The sequence below is a fragment of the Anolis sagrei genome, chromosome 4 (assembly GCF_037176765.1).
Source record: "Anolis sagrei isolate rAnoSag1 chromosome 4, rAnoSag1.mat, whole genome shotgun sequence".
In the NCBI taxonomy this organism is placed as follows: Eukaryota; Metazoa; Chordata; class Lepidosauria; order Squamata; family Dactyloidae; genus Anolis; species Anolis sagrei.
The window spans coordinates 62,749,602-62,768,643 of record NC_090024.1 but is presented as its reverse complement, the minus strand read 5'-3'; the positions used below and the strand labels follow the sequence as shown (position 1 = coordinate 62,768,643).

At 42.2% G+C, this 19,042-nt stretch overlaps 1 protein-coding gene across 2 annotated transcripts; it reads left to right on the top strand.

The window, feature by feature from the left end:
• The first annotated feature begins 6,163 nt into the window (after nucleotides 1-6,163).
• Nucleotides 6,164-18,679, top strand: AKAIN1 (A-kinase anchor inhibitor 1). Of its 2 annotated transcripts, none has more exons than XM_060775111.2 (2): nucleotides 6,164-6,558; nucleotides 17,935-18,679. In XM_060775111.2, the coding sequence occupies exons 1-2, from the start codon at nucleotides 6,465-6,467 to the stop codon at nucleotides 18,123-18,125; spliced, it is 285 nt and encodes a 94-aa protein (XP_060631094.1). In that variant the 5' UTR covers nucleotides 6,164-6,464; the 3' UTR covers nucleotides 18,126-18,679. The 2 variants fall into 2 exon arrangements, with proteins under 2 accessions (XP_060631094.1, XP_060631093.1); XM_060775110.2 differs by having other exon boundaries at nucleotides 6,165-6,558; nucleotides 17,932-18,679.
• The last annotated feature ends 363 nt before the right edge of the window (nucleotides 18,680-19,042 follow it).

The following is a 19,042-nucleotide window of genomic DNA, read 5'->3' as shown; positions in this document are numbered from 1 at the left end:
TACCTGACAGGCAAGAAGTGAATGATCACTGTAGCATCTGCTTTGGTATTTAAAGTGAGTTAGTCTAGGTGAGATAATCCCATTGACGTGAGTTTGTTGATTGGATTATATCAAATTGCTACTGTATCTCTCATAGAGCTAGTTCAAGAATGTGCTGTCTAGACCTGTGTAACAACCGAATTTACCAAATATGGTTCCGCAGCTACACAAAGTGCATATAAACATAATAATAATTTTATAATGTCCTGTTTTATTTCATGAGGTCTTAGGGCAACACATGAACAAAATAAATAAAAACAAGTTCAAACAAAATAATTTGAATAGACAGAAAACAGTCAATGAGTTAGAACAGATTTAAAGGGCTAAAATGGTATGTGCATAAACATTTTAGAGTCAATGCAGTGGTTCTCAACCTGGGGTCCCCAGATGTTTTTGGCCTTCCAACTCCCAGAAATCCTAACAGCTGGTAAACTGGCTGGGATTTCTGGGAGCTGTAGGCCAAAACACCTGGGGACCCACAGGTTGAGAACCACTGAGTTAGGATATCAAGGCTTTAACAAATAGACACCTAAAAGAAGCAAGTATTAACAGGAGACAGCCTTCTAAGTGACAGGTGTTCTACAACCAGGGCCATAGCCGGGAGGGGGGGGGGAGTTAAGGGTTCTAACCCCCCACCCCCAAAACCTAGTTTACTCATGAATTTTAACGGATTAACCAGAGCGTCCCAGGAAAGCGGAGGGGTAAGCTGCGGGACACGATGGGGAGCTGGGCCTACAGGTAAGCAGGCAGATCCTTCTTGATCACAACGGGGTCATCCATGGGGTTATATCTCTTAACCATTTGCCCTTCCTTGTTGAGGAACTTACTAAAGCTTACTAAACCAGGAGATAACACCTAAAAGAAGCAAGTATTAACAATAGACAGCCTTCTAAGGGACAGGTGTTTTGTAACTGAGATGCTACAGCCAAGAAGGCCATCTATAATATTTTCACACAGCATATTGACCTCACCGGGACATAGAAGAGCCCTCCCTGCAAACCTTGTTCCTCAGGTAAGCACATCCATGGAGAAGTTCCAAGCCATAGGGCTTCAAATGTCACAAGTTCCTTAAGTTTAGATTATTAAGACTAGCATTATGTGATGTCTATATGGTTTTCCAGTTTGCAGTTGGGCAGTGCATTTGACACTAGCTACAGCTTTTGAGTTGTATTCAAGGGAGGTTTCACGGAGTCCAGAGTAGTTGAAATCAAAAATGCCAGGGCAAATATTACTGTGGATGTTGAAGTCGGATTACATACAATGGTGTCCGGCTTTGAAACAAAATGAAGTTCAACAGTGACAAATGCAAGATACCCCACTTAGGCAGAAAAAAATGAAATGCAATAATACAGAATGGGGACGTCTGGCTCGACAGCAATACATGTGAAAAAGATCTTGGAGTCCTGATGGACAACAAGTTAAACAAGAGCCAACAATGTCATGCAGTGGCAAAAAAGCTAATGGGATTTTGGCCTGCATCAATAGGAGTATAGTGTCTAGATCCAGGGAAGTCATGCTGCCCCTCTATTCTGCCATTGTCAGACCACACCAGGAATACTGTGTCCAGGTCTGGGCACCACAATGTAAGGGAGATGTTGACAAACTGGAATGTGTCCAGAGGAGGGTGACTAAAAAGATCAAGGGTCTGGAGAACAAGCCCTATGAGGAGTGACTTAAAGAGCTGGACATGTTTAGCCTAAAGAAGAGAAAGCTGGGAGGAGACACAATGGTCAAGTATAAATATGTGAAGGGAAGTCATAGGGAAGAGGGAGCAAGCTTGTTTTATTATTTATTTATGTGAACCTCAGGGCGGTTCACAGTGTTTCTGCTGCCCTGGAGACTAGGATGTGGAACAGTAGCTTCAAACTCCAGGAAAGGATATTTCACCTGAACATTAGGAAGAACTTCCTAACTGTGAGAGCTGTTCAGCAGTGGAACTCTCTGCCCCGGAGGGTTGTGGAGGCTCTTTCTTTGGAGGCTTTTAAACAGAGAATGGATGGCTATCTATCGGGGTGCTTTGAATGCGATTTTCCTGCTTTTTGGCAGGGGGTTGGACTGGATGGCCCATGAGGTCTCTTCCAACTCTAGAAGTCTATGAAACTACAAGACCATTACATGCTAATCAAGGTGGCAAATTGTAACATTCACACTTGCCCCAGGCAGACAAGAGTTCTTTCCCCCACCCTGGACATTCCACAGATATATAAACCTCCCTTGCTTAATGTATTGTCGAAGGCTTTCATGGCCGGAATCACTGGGTTGTTGTAGGTTTTTTCATGCTATATGGCCATGTTCTAGAGGCATTCTCTCCTGACGTTTCACCTGCATCTATGGCAAGCATCCTCAGACCTCAAAACCTCTGAATATGCTTGCCAGGGATATTTGTTTTTTGTTTGCTTGTTTTGTTTGTTTGTTTTTTGCAGGGGAGGGGGATTTTAAAGCCCTGGATTTAAAATCCCCCCACCCCTGAAAAATTATAGGGAGCATACAATGCCCCTTTTAAAACAGCTTCACTGGCTGCTGATAAGCTGCCAAGCCAAATTCAAGGTGCTGGTTATGACCTATAAATCCCTAAACGGTTTGGGCCCCGCCTATCTTTGCGATTGCATCTCCCTCTATGAACCGGCACAAACTTTAAGATCTTCCAGGGAGGCCCTTCTTTTGCTCCCACCACCATCACAATCACGGTTGGTGGGGATGAGAGAGAGGGCCTTCTCGGTGGTGGCCCCCCACCTCTGCAATGCCCTTCCTAGAGAAATAAGACAGGCCCCATCCCTCCCCTTCTTTCATAAGAGCCTGAAGACTTGGTGGTTTAAACAAGCCTTTGAGAATGACTAGTTCGAGCTCAGCCCCAGATACTGTTGAATATGGCCATATCTTTTTCTACCAATTACCTAAGTTACTTTCTCCTATTAGGCCCTGGAAATGAACAGCCATAGACTCAACCTAATTTCCCGGGCCCTCTACAAATTGCACTAGCCCTGGCCCGGCCTTTTGAATTGCCTTGAACAGGCAGGATTATTCTAAATATATATGTGCTGTTGTGATTTTTTAATGCTTATATTGTCTTGTTAATTTTATGTTTATGCTGTTTTCTTTGTATGTATTGATGATATAGTTCTGGCCCAGCTTACTTGTCCAAACACATCCACCCCTATGTCCCACCTCGTAATCTAAGAACATCCGGGGAGGACCTGCTCTCGCTCCTGTCAACAGCACAAATGTGTCTGGCAGGGATGCGAGACAGGGCCTTCTCGGCTGTGGCCTCCCTGCCTATGGAACACACTCCCAAATGAGGTAAGATCCTCTCCCTCCCTCCTGACTTTTAGAAAAAAAATTAAAATCATGGTTCTGGGACCAGTCCTTCAGACAGTAGATGTATGTAGCATTTTAGAGGGACATTGACTAGAATGGCGATTTGACTGACGGGACTGTTTTATTGTTTTAATGCTTGTTGATGTGTTGTTTTAATTGTGATTTATGTTTAATTGTGGTTTTACTATTGTAATTGTTTGTATTGGCATCGTATCAGTGCCCAGTGTAAGGCATTGAATATTGCCATTATTTATGTGTGAACTGCTTTGAGTCCCCGCAGGGGTGAGAAAGGCGGTATATAAATTCTGTAAATAAATAGGGTTGTTGTAGGTTTTTTCGGGCTATATGGCCATGTTCTAGAGGCATTCTCTCCTGACGTTTCGCCTGCATCTATGGCAAACATCCTCAGAGGTAGTGAGATCTGTTGGAATTAGGAAAATGGGTTTATATATCTGTGGAATGACCGGGGGGGGGGGACAAAGAACTCTTGTCTTCTGGAGCTAGGTGTGATATATAAACCCATTTTTCCTACTTCCAACAGACCTCACTACCTCTGAGGATGCTTGCCATAGATGCAGGCGAAATGTCAGGAGAAAAATTGCCTCCAGAACATGGCCATATAGCCCGGAAAAACCTACAACAACCTGTGAATGTTTCAACTGACCACCTTGATTAGCATTGCCTGGGGAAATCTTTTGTTGAGAGGTGATGAGATGTCCCTGATTGTTTTCCCTCTGTTGTTTTGCTGTTGTAATTTTAGAGGTTTTTTTTTTTTAATAAAAATGCAGCACCCAAACACGAATCAAGGAACATGAAAGGCACTGCAGACTACTTCAACCAGGGAAGTCAGTCATAGCAGAGCACTTGATGAACCAACCTGGACACAGCATATTATTTGAGAACACAGAAATGCTGGACCACTCTCACAACCACCATGTCAGACTACACAGAGAAGCCATTGAAATCCACAAGCATGTGGACAATTTCAACAGAAAGGAGGAAACCATGAAAATGAACAAAATCTGGCCACCAGTATTAAAAAAAACCTCTAAAATTACAACAGCAAAACAGAGGGAAAACAATAAGGGACATCTAATCACCTCTCAACAAAAGAATGCCCGAACCCAATTCAAAATGCTAGTTTTGACCTATAAAGCTCTATACGGTTCAGGCCCAGCTTACTTGTCCGAACGCATCTGCCCCTATGTCCCACCTCGCAATCTGAGATCATCTGGGGAGGCCCTGCTCTCACTCCCGTCAACAGCGCAAATGTGGCTGGCGGGGATGAGGAGCAGGGTCTTCTCAGCTGTGGCCCCGCCTATGGAACACACTCCCAAAGGATGTAAGATCTGCTCCCTCACTCCTGACCTTTAGAAAAAAATTAAAATCATGGTTCTGGGACCAGGCTTTCGGACAATAGACATCTACATATGCAGCTTTTAGTGGGACAAGGACTGGAACGGCGACTCGACTGATGAGATTGTTTTATGGTTTTAATAACTGTTTTGATATTTGATGATGTACTGTTTTTAATATGATTTATGTTTAAAGTATGGTTTTAATATTGTAGTTGTAAGGCATTGAATTTTTGCCATTATCTATATGTAAACCGCCTAGGGGTGAGAAAAGCGGTATATAAATGCTGTAAATAAATAAATAATCAAGGTGGTCAGTTGAAACATTCACACCTAGCTCCAGCAGACAAGAGTTCTTTGTCCCACCCTAGTCATTCCACAGATATATAACCCCATTTACCTAGTTCCAACAGACCTCACTACCTCTGAGGATGCTTGCCATAGATGCAGGTGAAACCTCAGGAGAGAATGCCTCTAGAACATATTTATTTATAACTTTATTTGTACCCCACTAGCATCTCCCGAAGGACTCGATGCGGCTTACATAGGTCAAGGCCTCAAAACACAACACAACAATACAACACCTAAAGCAAATTAAAAACAGTTAAAGCAATATTAACAACAAGCAATAAACAATACATCAAGACACTATAAAACTGGGCCGGGCCAAAGTAGTGGGTACAAGATTAAAAGTGCTGATGTGGCAGGAGTTATGTAGGATTATAGGGTAAGTGCAGTGTGTGGTGTGAAACAATCTTAGTTCTACTAAAGTGCTTCTGGGACTTGGTATTGGAGATTCCTAATCTGGGAAGGCACATCGGAACAGCCAGGTCTTCAAGTTCTTTCTAAAGACTGCCAATGTAGGGGCCTGTCTAAGATCTTTTGGGAAGGAGTTCCAGAGTCGGGGGCCCACCACAGAAAAGTCCCTGTCTCGAGTCCCACCAAGCGCACCTGCGACACAGGTGGAATCACGAGCAGGGCCTCTCCGGATGAACGCAGTGAACGTGTGGGTTCATAGACGGAGATGTGGTCACGCAGGTAGGATGGTCCCAAACCGTTTAGGGCTTTGAAGGTAAGCACCTGCACCTTAAATTGGGCTCGGAAAATAACATGGCCATATAGCCCGAAAAAACCTACAACCCAGTGATTCCAGCCATGAAAGCCAATACATGTAAATAAATAAATAAATAAATGTTATTTGGAAACCGCTCTGAGTCCCCTCGGGAAAATAGAGCGGTATATAAATAAAGTTTTGTTGTTGTTGCTGGATATAAAGAGCCCACTGTAGTTCCAAGTTGTGGGTTTCCCCACTTTTGTTCCCCACCTCAGCCCTCCATCCTTAGGATACCTTCCTTCTCTCATCTCACCTATTGAGCAGAGGCTTGGAGAATAGTCCTGAAGCCCCCCCCCCGCCCCCAAAGGTCACCCATCTCGTCGACGGAGGAGAGCTCATTAGGAGCAATTAGTTCCTCCTCCTGCGGAGCGTCCCGGCGCTTCCCTTGCTTGCTTCCTTCCTTCCCTCCTTCCCCTGCCCTCCTCCCCTTCCCTCTCCTGCTGCTGCGGCAAAGTCGGAGATGGGTGTGCGCAGAGAGGGCGAAGGAATGAGAGCTGCTCGGAGTCCAGGGCTGCTTTTCCTCCCTCGTCCTTCCTCCTCCTCCTCCCCTCCGGAGTGGCGCATTGTGTTGGGAGCGCAGGCTGCCCCGGACCAGGCGCTGTCCAAGGTGCTAGTCCTGCCCGAGCGCCCGCCCCGGACGCATGCCTGCCCTCCTCTCCCTCCGCCCGCCTCTTTCGGCTTTTGACGCACGAAGCCTCTTCCTTGGCGAGGAAGCCACCATGGTGTTTGCGCCAGGTAACGTCGGCACTTGGGCTCCCGATAACCCCCTTTCCCTCTTTGGAAAGCCAAGGCAGAAGGAGCGCCAGCCCGTCCCAGATCCCCTCCCGGGTTTGTTGCCATCTCCTGTCCCGACGGCAGGGATCCTTTAGTAACTATTTTGTTTGGGACGAGAGGGAGGGAGGCGTAGTTGAGTCTGTTTTGTTTGGGACGAGAGGGAGGGAGGCGTTGCTTCGCTCTAGTTGAGCGGCCCTGGGGTAAAGCTGTGGAGAAAAGTCAGGCCCACGCTGGAAAACTTAGCTAAGAATATCCAGCCCTCAAAAGAAAATCAGCATCTGCTCTATGATATAGAATTAGTAAAGGTAAAGGTTTTCCCCCTGACATCAAGTCCAGTTGTGTCCGACTCTGGGTTGGTGCTCATCTCCATTTCTGAGCTCGTCTGCAGAGGCCCCGCTCTCAATCCTGCCTTTGTCACAAGTACGTTTGGCGGGGACAAGAGACAGGGCCTTCTCAATGGTGGCCCCTCGACTATGGAACACCCTCCTTAGGGATATTAGATCAGCCTCTTCCATTTTATCATTCTGAAAGAAAGCCAAGACTTGACTCTTTGAGCAGGCGTGTGCAGATGCAATAATAATAATAATAATAATAATAATAATATTATAATAATACTTGATGTATACCTTGCTACCATCTCCCCAAGGGACTCAGTGCGGCTTACATGAGGCCAAGCCCACAGTACATGGCCGGGCCAAATGTAATAATTTAAAATTTAAAAAATAACGCTAGGCATGAATGAGGTAGGATATAACTGGTATAGGGTTTTCAAAAAGAGATGAGGGAACACAGTCAATCCTATATCAGTGGTAAAGTGCATTTGAGGGCATATTGCTGAGAATTTTCCTTATTCTGGGAAGGCACACTGGAACAACCACCTTTTCAGGCTCCTCCAATATAATAGACATAGAAAAAAAGAAATGGAACGACTGGACAACGCTATTGGATAATGCTATTAATGATGAGTCTCAAACTGATACACGTTTTTATTGATTCTGTTTGTTTTATCTGGTTTTATATTTAAAGTAACTGTTTTAATTTGTATTTTATGTTTTTGGTGTTGACTGTAAACTGCCCTGAGTCGCCTGCAGGCTGAGAAGGGTGGTATATAAATATAGCAAATTTATGTATATAATAAAAGTCAAAGTTTGTATGCGGCGGAAGTGTGGCGGTGCGACCGGAGAGGTATGTGCCAGCTTTCCGATTGGCTGCCACTATGGTGCTATTTGCATATGGTCTTTGATTGGCCAGCCTGAAAGTTCTAAGATTCCGATTGGCTGCCACTGTGGTACAATTTGCATATGGTCTCTGATTGGCCACCCTGAACATTCCGAGGCAGCAAAGGGAATAGGAAAGGGGCCTGAAGCTGTCAGGAATGGTTGGAGTTGAAGTCCAAAACACCTTGTGCCCCCCCAACAATGACAGAACAAGACCAAACCTGGCACACGGACCCCCCCCCCCACAAGACTCACTCAACATCCTGGTGCAGTTTGAGCAAGGATGGACCATGGATGACAGGACTCACTAACTTAGAGCACTGTGGCCCACACCAATGACGGATCAGGACCAAACTTGGCACACAGAGGCCCAATGGCCCACTTTAAAACCTGGTGCAGTTCAGGGCAGGATGGGCAACTAATAATGGGATTTGCAGTACCTTCACCCGATTCACTTCCCACAGAACATTGTAGCCCCTACAAATCACAGACCAGGCCCAAACTTGGCACACAGAGTACTCATGGCCCACTCTACATCCTGATGCAGTTCTAAGGGGGGGGGGTGGACCATGGATGATGGGACTTGCAGTATCTTCACTCACTTACTGAAACCACTGCGACCCTCAACCCATGACTAATCAAGACCAAATTGGCACACAGAGCCCCCATGACCCACTCTACATCCTGCTGCAGTTTGGAGGAGGGTTGACCATGGATGATGGGACTTGCAGTACCTTCACTCATTTACTGAAACCATTGCGACCCTGAACCAATGACTGATCAAGACCAAACTTGGCACACAGAGCCCCCTGACCCTATCTACATCCTGTTTCAGTTTGGAGGAGGGTGGATCATGGATGATGGGACTTCAAGTACCTTCACTCACTTCCTAAAAACAATGCAATCATCATCCAATGACCAATAAAGGCCAAACCTGGCATACAGAACCCCCATTACCCACTTTCTCTAATAACCCGGGCAGCGCCGGGTCCCCAAGCTAGTAAATAATAAATAAGCTGAAGAGCCAGCGTTGTCCATAGACACCTCCAAGGTCATGTGTCCAGCATGATCGCATAGAGCGCTGTTACCTTCCTGCTGGATCTACTCATATTGGAATGTTGTCGAACTGCTAGGTTGACAGAAGCTGAGGCTGACAGTGGAAGCTCACGCCGCTCCCTGAATTCAAACCAGCGACCTTTTGGTCAACAAGTTCCGCAGCTCAGCAGTGTGCCGCCGGGGACTCCCGTGATATAGAATTCCATCCCTTTATTTCCTTGTTTTGCCTTCATGAAATCATAGGAATATAGAATCATAGAATAATAGAGTTGGAAGAGACCACATGGGTCATCTAGTCCAACCCCCAGCCATGCAGGAAGGTGACATGTACTGCAGAAAAGGAGCACAAGAGATAGTGACTAAATACAAACTATTCTCATCCTAGAGTCGATTCAATACATTGTACCGTACTATAGCTGACTATGTATGAGAAATAGGGACATACATGTATATATGGAGGTTTTGTTTTCATCTTATGCAGTAAAACAGTGATTCATAACCTTTTTTTGACCAAAGATCACACTCCAACATTAGTACCAATGCACAAATCAGTTTTTGACCAACTTTAGATTGAGTTTATTTATTATTTATTGTGTTTAGAGGAAGTTGACTAAAATGATGAAGCCCTATGAGGAGCGGCTTAAAGAGCTGGGCATGTTTAGCCTGAAGAAGAGAAGGCTGAGAGGAGACATGATGGCCATGTATAAATATATGAGGGGAGGTCATAGGGAGGAGGGAGCAAGCTTGTTTTCTGCTGCCCTGGAGACTAGTACACAGAATGGCTTCAAACTACAAAAAGGAGATTCCATCTGAACATGAGGAAGAACTTCCTGACTGTGAGAGCTGTTCAGCAGTGGAACTCTCTGCCCCGAAGTGTGGTGGAGGCTCCTTCTTTGGAGGTTTTTAAATAGAGGCTGGATGGTCATTTGTCGGGGATGCTTTGAATGTGCTTTTCCTGCTTCTTGGCAAGGGGTTGGACTGGATGGTCCATGAGGTCTCTTCCAACTCTATGATTCTATGACCGTGGTTCTCAACCTGTGGGTCCCCAGATGTTTTGGCCTTCAACTCCCAGAAATCCTAACAGCTGGTAAACTGGCTGGGCTTTCTGGGAGTTGTAGGCCAAAATATCTGGGGACCCACAGGTTGAGAACCACTGTTCTATGATGTATTATTTATTTATTTACAGTATATATATTCTGCTCTTCTCATCCTGCTGGGGTCTCAGGGAGGGTAACAATGCACATATACATGGCAAACATTCAATGCCAGTTAGACATACAACATATATAGACAGATGCAGAGGCAATTTTAACATTCCGGCTGTACCCAAGCCTTTTCTGGCTTCATGAGAGTATGCTGGATTCTGGCTTGATTCTGGGCACAGGGGGAGCTGCTGCTTCACCGTCCATTGTTATACCGAGTCCTTTAATGGAGTACTTACTCATTCTTCTGCACACTGCTGGAAGGTTTTTATGGTATCGTAAATTATTTGAATTAGCTTCCCCGCATAAGCGGTACCTAAATTTCCTGCTTGACAGATGCAACCATCTTTCTGGGTGCAAGCTAGATGAATGGCTAGAAGCTCACTCTGACCCGGGCTAGCTTTGAACTCGTGACCTCTCAGTCAGTAGTGATTTAATGCAGCTAGCTCTCAGCTAGCTGTGCCACAGTCTGGTTTGGTTATTTGGGGTGCTGATTCAGAAAATTGCATTGGATAGACCGCATCAGCTCTAGTTTCTGATACAGAACATAGTCTATCCAGTAGTTGCCATCTCTTTGCCCACAGAAAACCATAGTTAATATGCCTCAGCACTATAAGAGGGTTTTGCGAGACCAGCAGATTTCATTGCAATGGTAAATAACGGCGAGGCCGTGGACCATATTTGAGTTCTTGCAGACCACTGGTGGTCCACAGACCACAGGTTGGGAACCACTGCTGTAAAACAACTTAGGTCCCATACTTAGTTAAAGGCAGGTTATAAATTCATAGATAAACTAACATCGCTAAAGAGGACTTTTTGTGGGCTGCACTCCTATCTTGGAGAGAAATAATTGCATTTGATGAGAGTGACTTCTGAGACTGATGGCAGGACTGTGCTGCCCATCTCAGTTTTTCTCAACCCACAAAATTGGTATGAAGCCCATTAGGCTGAAAAGTGGTTTCAAAAAGTGTCAAGATGTGGCAAGAGCAATGGGAAAGGAAAAAAGGGAGCTGTTTGACTAATTGAAATTTGGCACTTACACATGTTAGTCAGAAAAAGACTGACTAAATTGGGATCTGGAATGATTTCAGATTTTGTCAATGTTTGTGTAGCTGCATAGAACTATAACCTTACATGACAAGCTTATATCTTATCTACTCAAACATAAGCTCTATTGGTTCCAGTGAGGCTTATTCTCAGGTAAGTGGGAACAGGACTGTAACCATAGTCCCATTTTACATGAAATTTCTGTTAGAGAAGTACCACACTCAATTTATCAAAATGTGGAGAAGAGCAAGGATAGCTTTATACAGATAGTTCTGAATTTCAGTGGGAACTGTGCTATAGTAAAAAAGTAGAACTTATTGTAAACTATTGATTAGACTCCTACTGAAGTCACTTGCTTATAAAGCTATTGTCCTCCCAACACTGCTATACACCTGCAAAAAGTGGACTGTCTACAGGTGCCACACTCAACTCTTTGAACAATTCTATCAGCGTTGCCTCCAAAAAATCCTACAAATCTCTTGGAAAGACAGGCGGACAAATGTCAGTGTGTTGGAAGAAGCAAAGACCACCAGCACTGAAATGATGTTCCTCCATTATCAACTCTGCTGGACTGGCCATGCTGTCCAAATGCCCAATCACCATCTCCTAAAACAGTTACTATATTCCTAAAACAAGAACTGGAAAAGTTATGTTGGTGGACAGGAAAAGAGATTCAAAGATGAGTTTAAAGCCAACCTTAAAAACTGTGGCATAGACACCAAGAACTGGGAATCCCTGGCCCTTGAATGCTCTAACTGGAGGTCAGCTGTGACCAGCAGTGCTGCGGAATTCAAAGAGGCATGAATGGAGGGCAAAAAGGAGAAATATACCAAGAGAAAGGCGAGTCACGCCAACCCAGACCGGGACCACATTCCACCTGGAAACCGATGCCCTCACTGTGGAAGAACATGTGGATCAACAATATGGCTCCACAGCCATCTATGTATCCACTGCCAAGACACTACACTTGGAGGGCCATCATTGTCAGACTATGAGGGATCACCTCAGTAAGTAAGTAAGCACTGAAGTCACTGGAAAAAGTCCCATTATATCTCATTGATTTTAATGAGAACTAAATTAAATAAACCTAGAATTGGATTCAGCCCTGAAGCATCAGATTCTATAGCAAAAATGTAAACCATGGAAATTAATTTAGATTAGATAGTGTCAATGGCAACTTTGCATATTATGTATGCTATTTTTTCAACATTACAATATGGTTTATGTACAACGATAGATACAGTTGTCAATAAATGAATGGTACTTATTCCCTCCCCTTCCCTGGTAAAGGTACGCGTTTGCACATGAAAATTCTTAAGATTTTTACTTTTTACTCTGTAAAACTGTTAGGCTGCTTAATGTGCATAATGTGGCATTTGAATTGTGAGGCACTAATACAAGCTTGCAGGTTCATGAATTGGAACTCATGATGCTTGAAGAGCTGGGCAAGAAATGTGCATAATATAAAGGTCTGGATAAGTGAAAAATTGCTCTAACCACATTTTCAAAATCTTGATCCCAAATAGCCCTGAAATGCCTATTACAAGATGGAACTTTGAACAAAGTCTTGTGGGAGGAAGGGAGAATATTGGTCTAATCCTGGAAGAATCTTCTTTGCAAGCCTGCTAATGATATTTACATACAAAGCTGCTTTATGCAAAGTGAGACCACTAAATGTGTTCACTATTGCCTAGTTTAATTGGCAGTGAAGTTGAAGAATTTAAGACAAGAAAACCCCTTTCTCACTTCTGTTCTCTGAAACCCTTTCCTTTGAGTGTGTGGCTATATGCCTTCCGGTTGCATGGTGACTTGTAGCAACGCCATCCATTTTACAGAGGTTTGAAGGAAAGAAATAGGGGTTATTTTGCCAGTTCCTTTCTCTGAGATCTAGCCTTCATTAGTAGTCTCAAGTCCAAATATTAACCAAAGCTTCCAAGATCAAACATAACCTGGTTCCTTTAGCATATTTAGACCATCCAACTAGGGATGCCAGCAAATAAATGATATTTTCTCACTTTCAGAGAAAAAAATTGGCATGTGTGCTTCCATTTGTCAATGCCCTTCCTAGGGATATTAGATCGGCCCCCTCCCTCCTAACATCTAACCTGACTTTTCAAGCAAGCATTTGCAAATGCAATGTAACAGGCAAATATAGATCTATGGAATGACTGGATGATGCAAATTGGAAAATGATTTTAGTAAGGAGACTGAGGATTTATGTTTTTATTGGTTTTGTATGGTTTTTATATTATATGCTAAATGTTTTTATTGTATTTTATGTTGTTGGGGGCATCGAATTGTGCTGACTGTAAACTGCCTTGAGTCTCTTTTGGGCTGAGAAAAGCGGTATATAAATATGGTAAATAAATCCATACATACATATATTTTGAGATTTAAAAATAGGCTTTGATACAGACATCTCCATTCATATTGCTTTTTTAAAAAGGGGGGATATTATAACAGCATTCTAGATTGTACTTCTATAGTAGGTATGGGCAAGGGCAAACTTCGGCCCTCCAGACGTTTTGAACTTCAACTCCCACAATTCCTAACAGCCTTCTGGCTGTTAGAAATTGTGGGAGCTGAAGTCCTAAACACCTAAAGGGCCGAAGTTTGCCCATGCCTGTTCTATGGCTATTCTGATGCCCCATCTTGGTATGGAAATACCAAGCTCTGCATTGCAATCTTAACCCCATTCATATAGAAACTGGAACATAGTGGAGCACTAACGGGTCTTGCCAAAACAAAGGTTTCAACCAGCCAGCCCACTTATTTTTATTTATTTATTTGACTTGTATACCGCCACTCCCAATTTGGCTCGGAGCAATTTACAGCAGTAGATTAAAACAATACAACCAACTTTAAAATACAATAAAAACGCGAAACAGACATAGTCCCGAGTTATTCACCCATCGAAAGCTTGTCGGAAAAGAAAGGTTTTACAGGCTTTCTGAAAAGCGGGTCATTCCATTCCATTTTCCCTATTCTGTCTTTTATTGTCTTTGCTTCTAGAGGGCAGCACTCCATTGCCACTGGGCATGGTTTGGAGAGTATGGGGGCTGAATCTCACATGTCCTCCCACCCCAAGTCAACCAAGCTTGCTTTGGAAAAGCTCATAGCTTTAAGGAATTCTTCCCCATCAGGATTTTTAAAAATCTTGGTAGTTCTGGAAAACTTTATTTTCAGAGAACTGCAGACAACTTCTTTTGTGTGATGGTAATCTAGGAAATGGTACTGGGAAATTAATTTCTGTTCTGTTCAGTTCAGATAGTTTGAATCAAGAGGTGCACCCAATCAGTCAAATGGCTAATAAGATAGTAAGAATCCAGCTTGCACTGGCTGGAGTTACATTACCCTTAAAGTGTGAAGTTCACATTTTTGGTATACTCCTGAGCCCAAATATTCTGGTGGCAAGGAATGCATTTGCATTGTTAAAATGAGTGTGCCAGGCGAACATGCTCATGGAAATGTCAAATCTGAGTTATAAATCTTGATTCCTGAGTTTTTGGGCAGTATGGACATGTTCTAGAAACATTCTCTCCTGACTTTTTGCCCACATTTATTATTTATTTACTTACTTACTTCACTTGTGTACCACTTTTCTTACCTGGGGGGGGGGGGGGACTCAAAGCAGTTTCCAACATATTTATGACAAAATTGAATGCCTCACATACATATGAAACCTAAAATAAAACAACAATATTCTATAAATATCAATTAGATCATTAAAATGTCATCTATGGCAGGCATCTCACAACCTCTGAGGATGCCTACCATAAATGTGGGCAAAACATCAGGAGGGAATGCTTCTGGAACATGGCCATACAGCCCAGAAAACTCACAGCAATCCACTGATTCCAGCCATGAAAGCCTTTGACAACTCTATCTTGATTCCATTTGGATTACTGTCATGGCACTTAGAAACTTGGAAGGTTCAAAATGCTCCTGGTAATCCACAGACTAGGGCTGGTGACATGGACCACTGAGCCACCTTAGTGCAACAGTTTCTCTGGCTATTGGTTCATATCCAGGCATATTGAGAGTGCTGATTATGGCCTATAAACCCTACACAACCTGGAATCAGGCCATCTATAACCCTGATTCAGTTTTAATATTGTCAAGGGAGAGCTTGTCTCCGTCCCACCACTGTCACTGGCATGTCTGGTGAAGCTACATGAGAGGCCTTCTCAGTGGCTGCTCCCAGACTGTGGAACACTCTCCCATGGGAGGCCAGCCTAGTCCCCTCTCTCTATTCATTTCACTAGTAAAAAACAAAACATCCCTTTTCATTTGGGTAGGTTTTTGTTGCAGAAAGTTCTTTTAATGGCATGTGTGCTATATTTTATTCTCACACTTATGTTTTAAATTAGTACTGTATTTTATAGAACAATGTATTCGCACATTTTAAACTTTTTAAACTATTTTATTGTAAGTGTTCTTTATTTTAATCTATTCTCTGTGCTACCTTAAGTCCCCAGAGGGGGACTCAAGGTGGTTTGCAACATATTAATGGCAAAAATTCAATGCCATATACATATACAAAGAAAAAAATGTATTAACTGAACACTAACCTATAACTATAAATTAAAACCATTAAAACCATTAAACATAAGATGTAAACAATGTTAAAACATTAAAACAAAGATTAAAACATCTTAGTATAAATTTAAAAATTGCATGAGCCAAAAATCGTACACTGTAGCCATTCCAATTGTCATTGCAGATATTTCCTAACTATTCTTTGTACTTCATTATTTTACTGGCCAAGTACAGATATAAATATGATTTATTCCAGAATATTTGTGGTATTTTCCTCAGAGATTTAATAGATTTTAAGAGAAGATTTGTAGCCTAGGGCTGTTATAATGGTTTTGGACAGGCAAAGAAATATTCAAACACTCATAGGTAAAAGTGAATTCTATTGAAATCAAAAGTATTTACTTCTAAATAAGACAACAAAAATCATTAAATCTTTCCAAGTGTCTGTCTGTCTGTCTGTCTATCTATCTATCTATCTATCTATCTATCTATCTATCTATCTATCTTCATATTTTCTGCTCATTCTGCTCATTTATTCTGCTCATTTCCAGAACATATTGCTAAATACCTGTAGGGGAGAAAGATGATCTTAGCCCTGCAGTCTTGTGTTTTCTGTCGTCCCCTCCAGAGTCACAACACCTCTTCCCAGTACCTTTTATCTAGCAGAGCAGATGGCTCACATCGTTATTCACAGCCTGTTTTGTGGCAAACATATGACAGTACAGAAGTGCAGCAAGAGATTATACCTACAACAAATGCAACACAATTGCAAAACACTGATAAGTCTATAATAAATATGGTTTTTGTTACTATTGTGCTAGAAAGAACAGGCTTTTCATAACTGCAGGTAATGCTATGTTGTTCGTTTAATGTAATTGTTCTCTTTTGACTTGATCTTGCAAGAAGGATACTTAGTAATCCCAAAATGCTTGCTCTTGTTTTTATATAGCCACTGGCCTTTTAAAATTAGCATTATAAATAAAGTGACTAAAAGTTAGAAATTAAACACAGACATTTGCCAACAGAAAGCATAATGTGCACAATCCATCATAATCTGGATTATATGGCAGTGTAGAAGAGACCATAGAGACCATCCACACTACAGAATTATAACAGAATTATGGAATCCTGGCATTTGTAGTTTGTTGCTAAAAAAGGTAAACATTTCAGAAAGCTACAAACCCCAGAATTGCATAGCATTGAACCATGGCAGTTAATGTGGTGCCAAATTGCTATAGAACCATAGAACTGGAAACCAGAAGAGCATCCAGTCCAGTCTCCTACCACGTGGCAACAATGAAAACACTCCTGACAAATGGCCCAGTGTGGATACAGACTAAGTTTCTCTTTGAGGTGTTGTTTAATAATGAAAATATCATTGTGCTGTGCTCAGATTGCCTTTTTATTATTCCAACTGCTAAATAACCTCTTTATCTGCTCCAGGACAATATACACTGCTTCCATGATCTATCACTTCATCCAAGCCTGCCATTCCATTGTATTTTATCATAAACAGCCATTATATCGTTCCAAAATATTTTTGGTAGTTTGAGAGTTCCCTCCTAGAATTTTGTGACTCTTATGAATTCATTCAGTAACAAGTTGTGTTTTGTTCAACTGTGTTACAGTAAGTCATAGCAGGATCAATCGTGTGTTAAAGAAAAACCTCATGATGTTAATTATTATGTGCAGCTGGTAATGTAGGTCAGCCAGCATGTTTGGGCCACACCCGATGAGGTATAACTGTATGGATTTTAGAATACAGTTTGGAGAAGCAATACACTACTCTGAGGAGGAGAAGAAATATGCTATAATGTTGCTATGTTCTAACAGTGATGCTCTTTGCTATGGTGGAATAGGTATTTACTCAAGGTTTATGTATTTCTCTCTCATTTGAATGAAGATGAAGAAGCCATATTCTGTGTTACTTACAAGGACAATGTAAGCTTGTTGCACTGTTTGATTTTGTATGCAACACTGCAAGTTTATGCCTCTGCTGATTAAAGCAAAGTTTTTCTGTTCCTTTTCCCTCTTGCCTGTGTGTCTTTTGCATAGGGCTTGGCTAAAATCCACTTTGCGCAACCAACAGGATGTACTCTTGCAGCTCTTATTTTCCAGGGCTGCTCCACGTTTTATGTCATTATTGGAGGCCCTAAAAAGAGAATAAAAGAAAATATTTACGTAAACCCATGGGATGTGGTTTTGAGCAATAAAGATACAGTTTTGATCATTACATATATTTCCAACTAAAATAATCTTGTCCTCTTTCCCAGCAGGGGAGCAATCTGGAAACAACCATGAAGAAGCCAGACTACAACATGCCAGCAAACAGATAGTGCATACTGCCATTCAGCAAGCTGTCCAGCAGTTCTCCCAAGAGAGCCAGCGAAAGGAGAAATGCACAAACAGTAGTGTGAACTTGCAGCTTGAACAAGGGCAATTAACTAAGAAGCACGAGAAGAAGTAAACTCCTACTACTTCTGAATTCCCTTTTCTGGAGTACTTCTGCCTTCATGATACTTCAGTTGTATCGCCAGTGTAACTCTACTAGGAAAAAGCAAACCAAAGTATAACTTGGCTGTAGAGGTAGATATATAAAGTTGCAATAGTTCTCAGCTGAGAAATAATGTCTTAAGAACATTAGGTCATGTAACGTGATATTTATGCAGTGCCTCTCACACAAGTAACGAAAGAATGCCATGGCAATGAAGTATTGTCAAGCACAATTTCTTCCTAGGCTATAGCTCTATATTCAAAATGCCCCTGTATTTCTGTGTATAAACCAATGTCTAGATAACTAGTGGACGCTTCTTTCAATGTTCTAGGAGGCCATTGTATGACACACAGAAGTATATGTGAGGTGATGTGTTTTCTGACTCCGTGATGCCTACTCTTGTACAAAGTAAGAATTGCAACATGCAGAATGGCCACAATGAAATAGAAGTGGAAACATCTGTGAATGGATTTTTTATTAACATGGTGACCCTCAGTCCAACAAAGAGTAAAGCTTGCTTCAACGCATATTTCAATTCTCACTCTTTTGAACTTTCTATCTATATACCTACTTACCTATCATTTTTATTTCATAGGCACAATTTAGAGAAAGTTGATATTATAGTTGCAATTTTGAACTCACCTGTGAGTAAATTCCCCAGGCTGAAGTCTAACATCTGAATAGACATGTCTTGCTAATCCTGTAAAATCATGAGAACATAAACCTCTTACCTCTGCAGTTCAGTGCCATTTCTTTCAACTGGCACTGTGTGCTCCAAATGGGCTCTGGATTCTGCTTTTTACATTGCTTTTCAATTTTTTTACCTAGAAAATGTAACAAATACCTTAAAAAAACCAAAATAATATAAAGCCCCACTTTGTGAAATGAGA

Bases quoted from the DNA above. Each gene is read 5' to 3' on its own strand.
- AKAIN1 (XM_060775110.2), top strand. From the start codon at position 6,465: ATGCCTGCCCTCCTCTCCCTCCGCCCGCCTCTTTCGGCTTTTGACGCA. The intron at 6,559-17,931 runs GTAACGTCGGCA...CCTCTTTCCCAG, and splicing joins CACCATGGTGTTTGCGCCAG to CAGGGGAGCAATCTGGAAAC.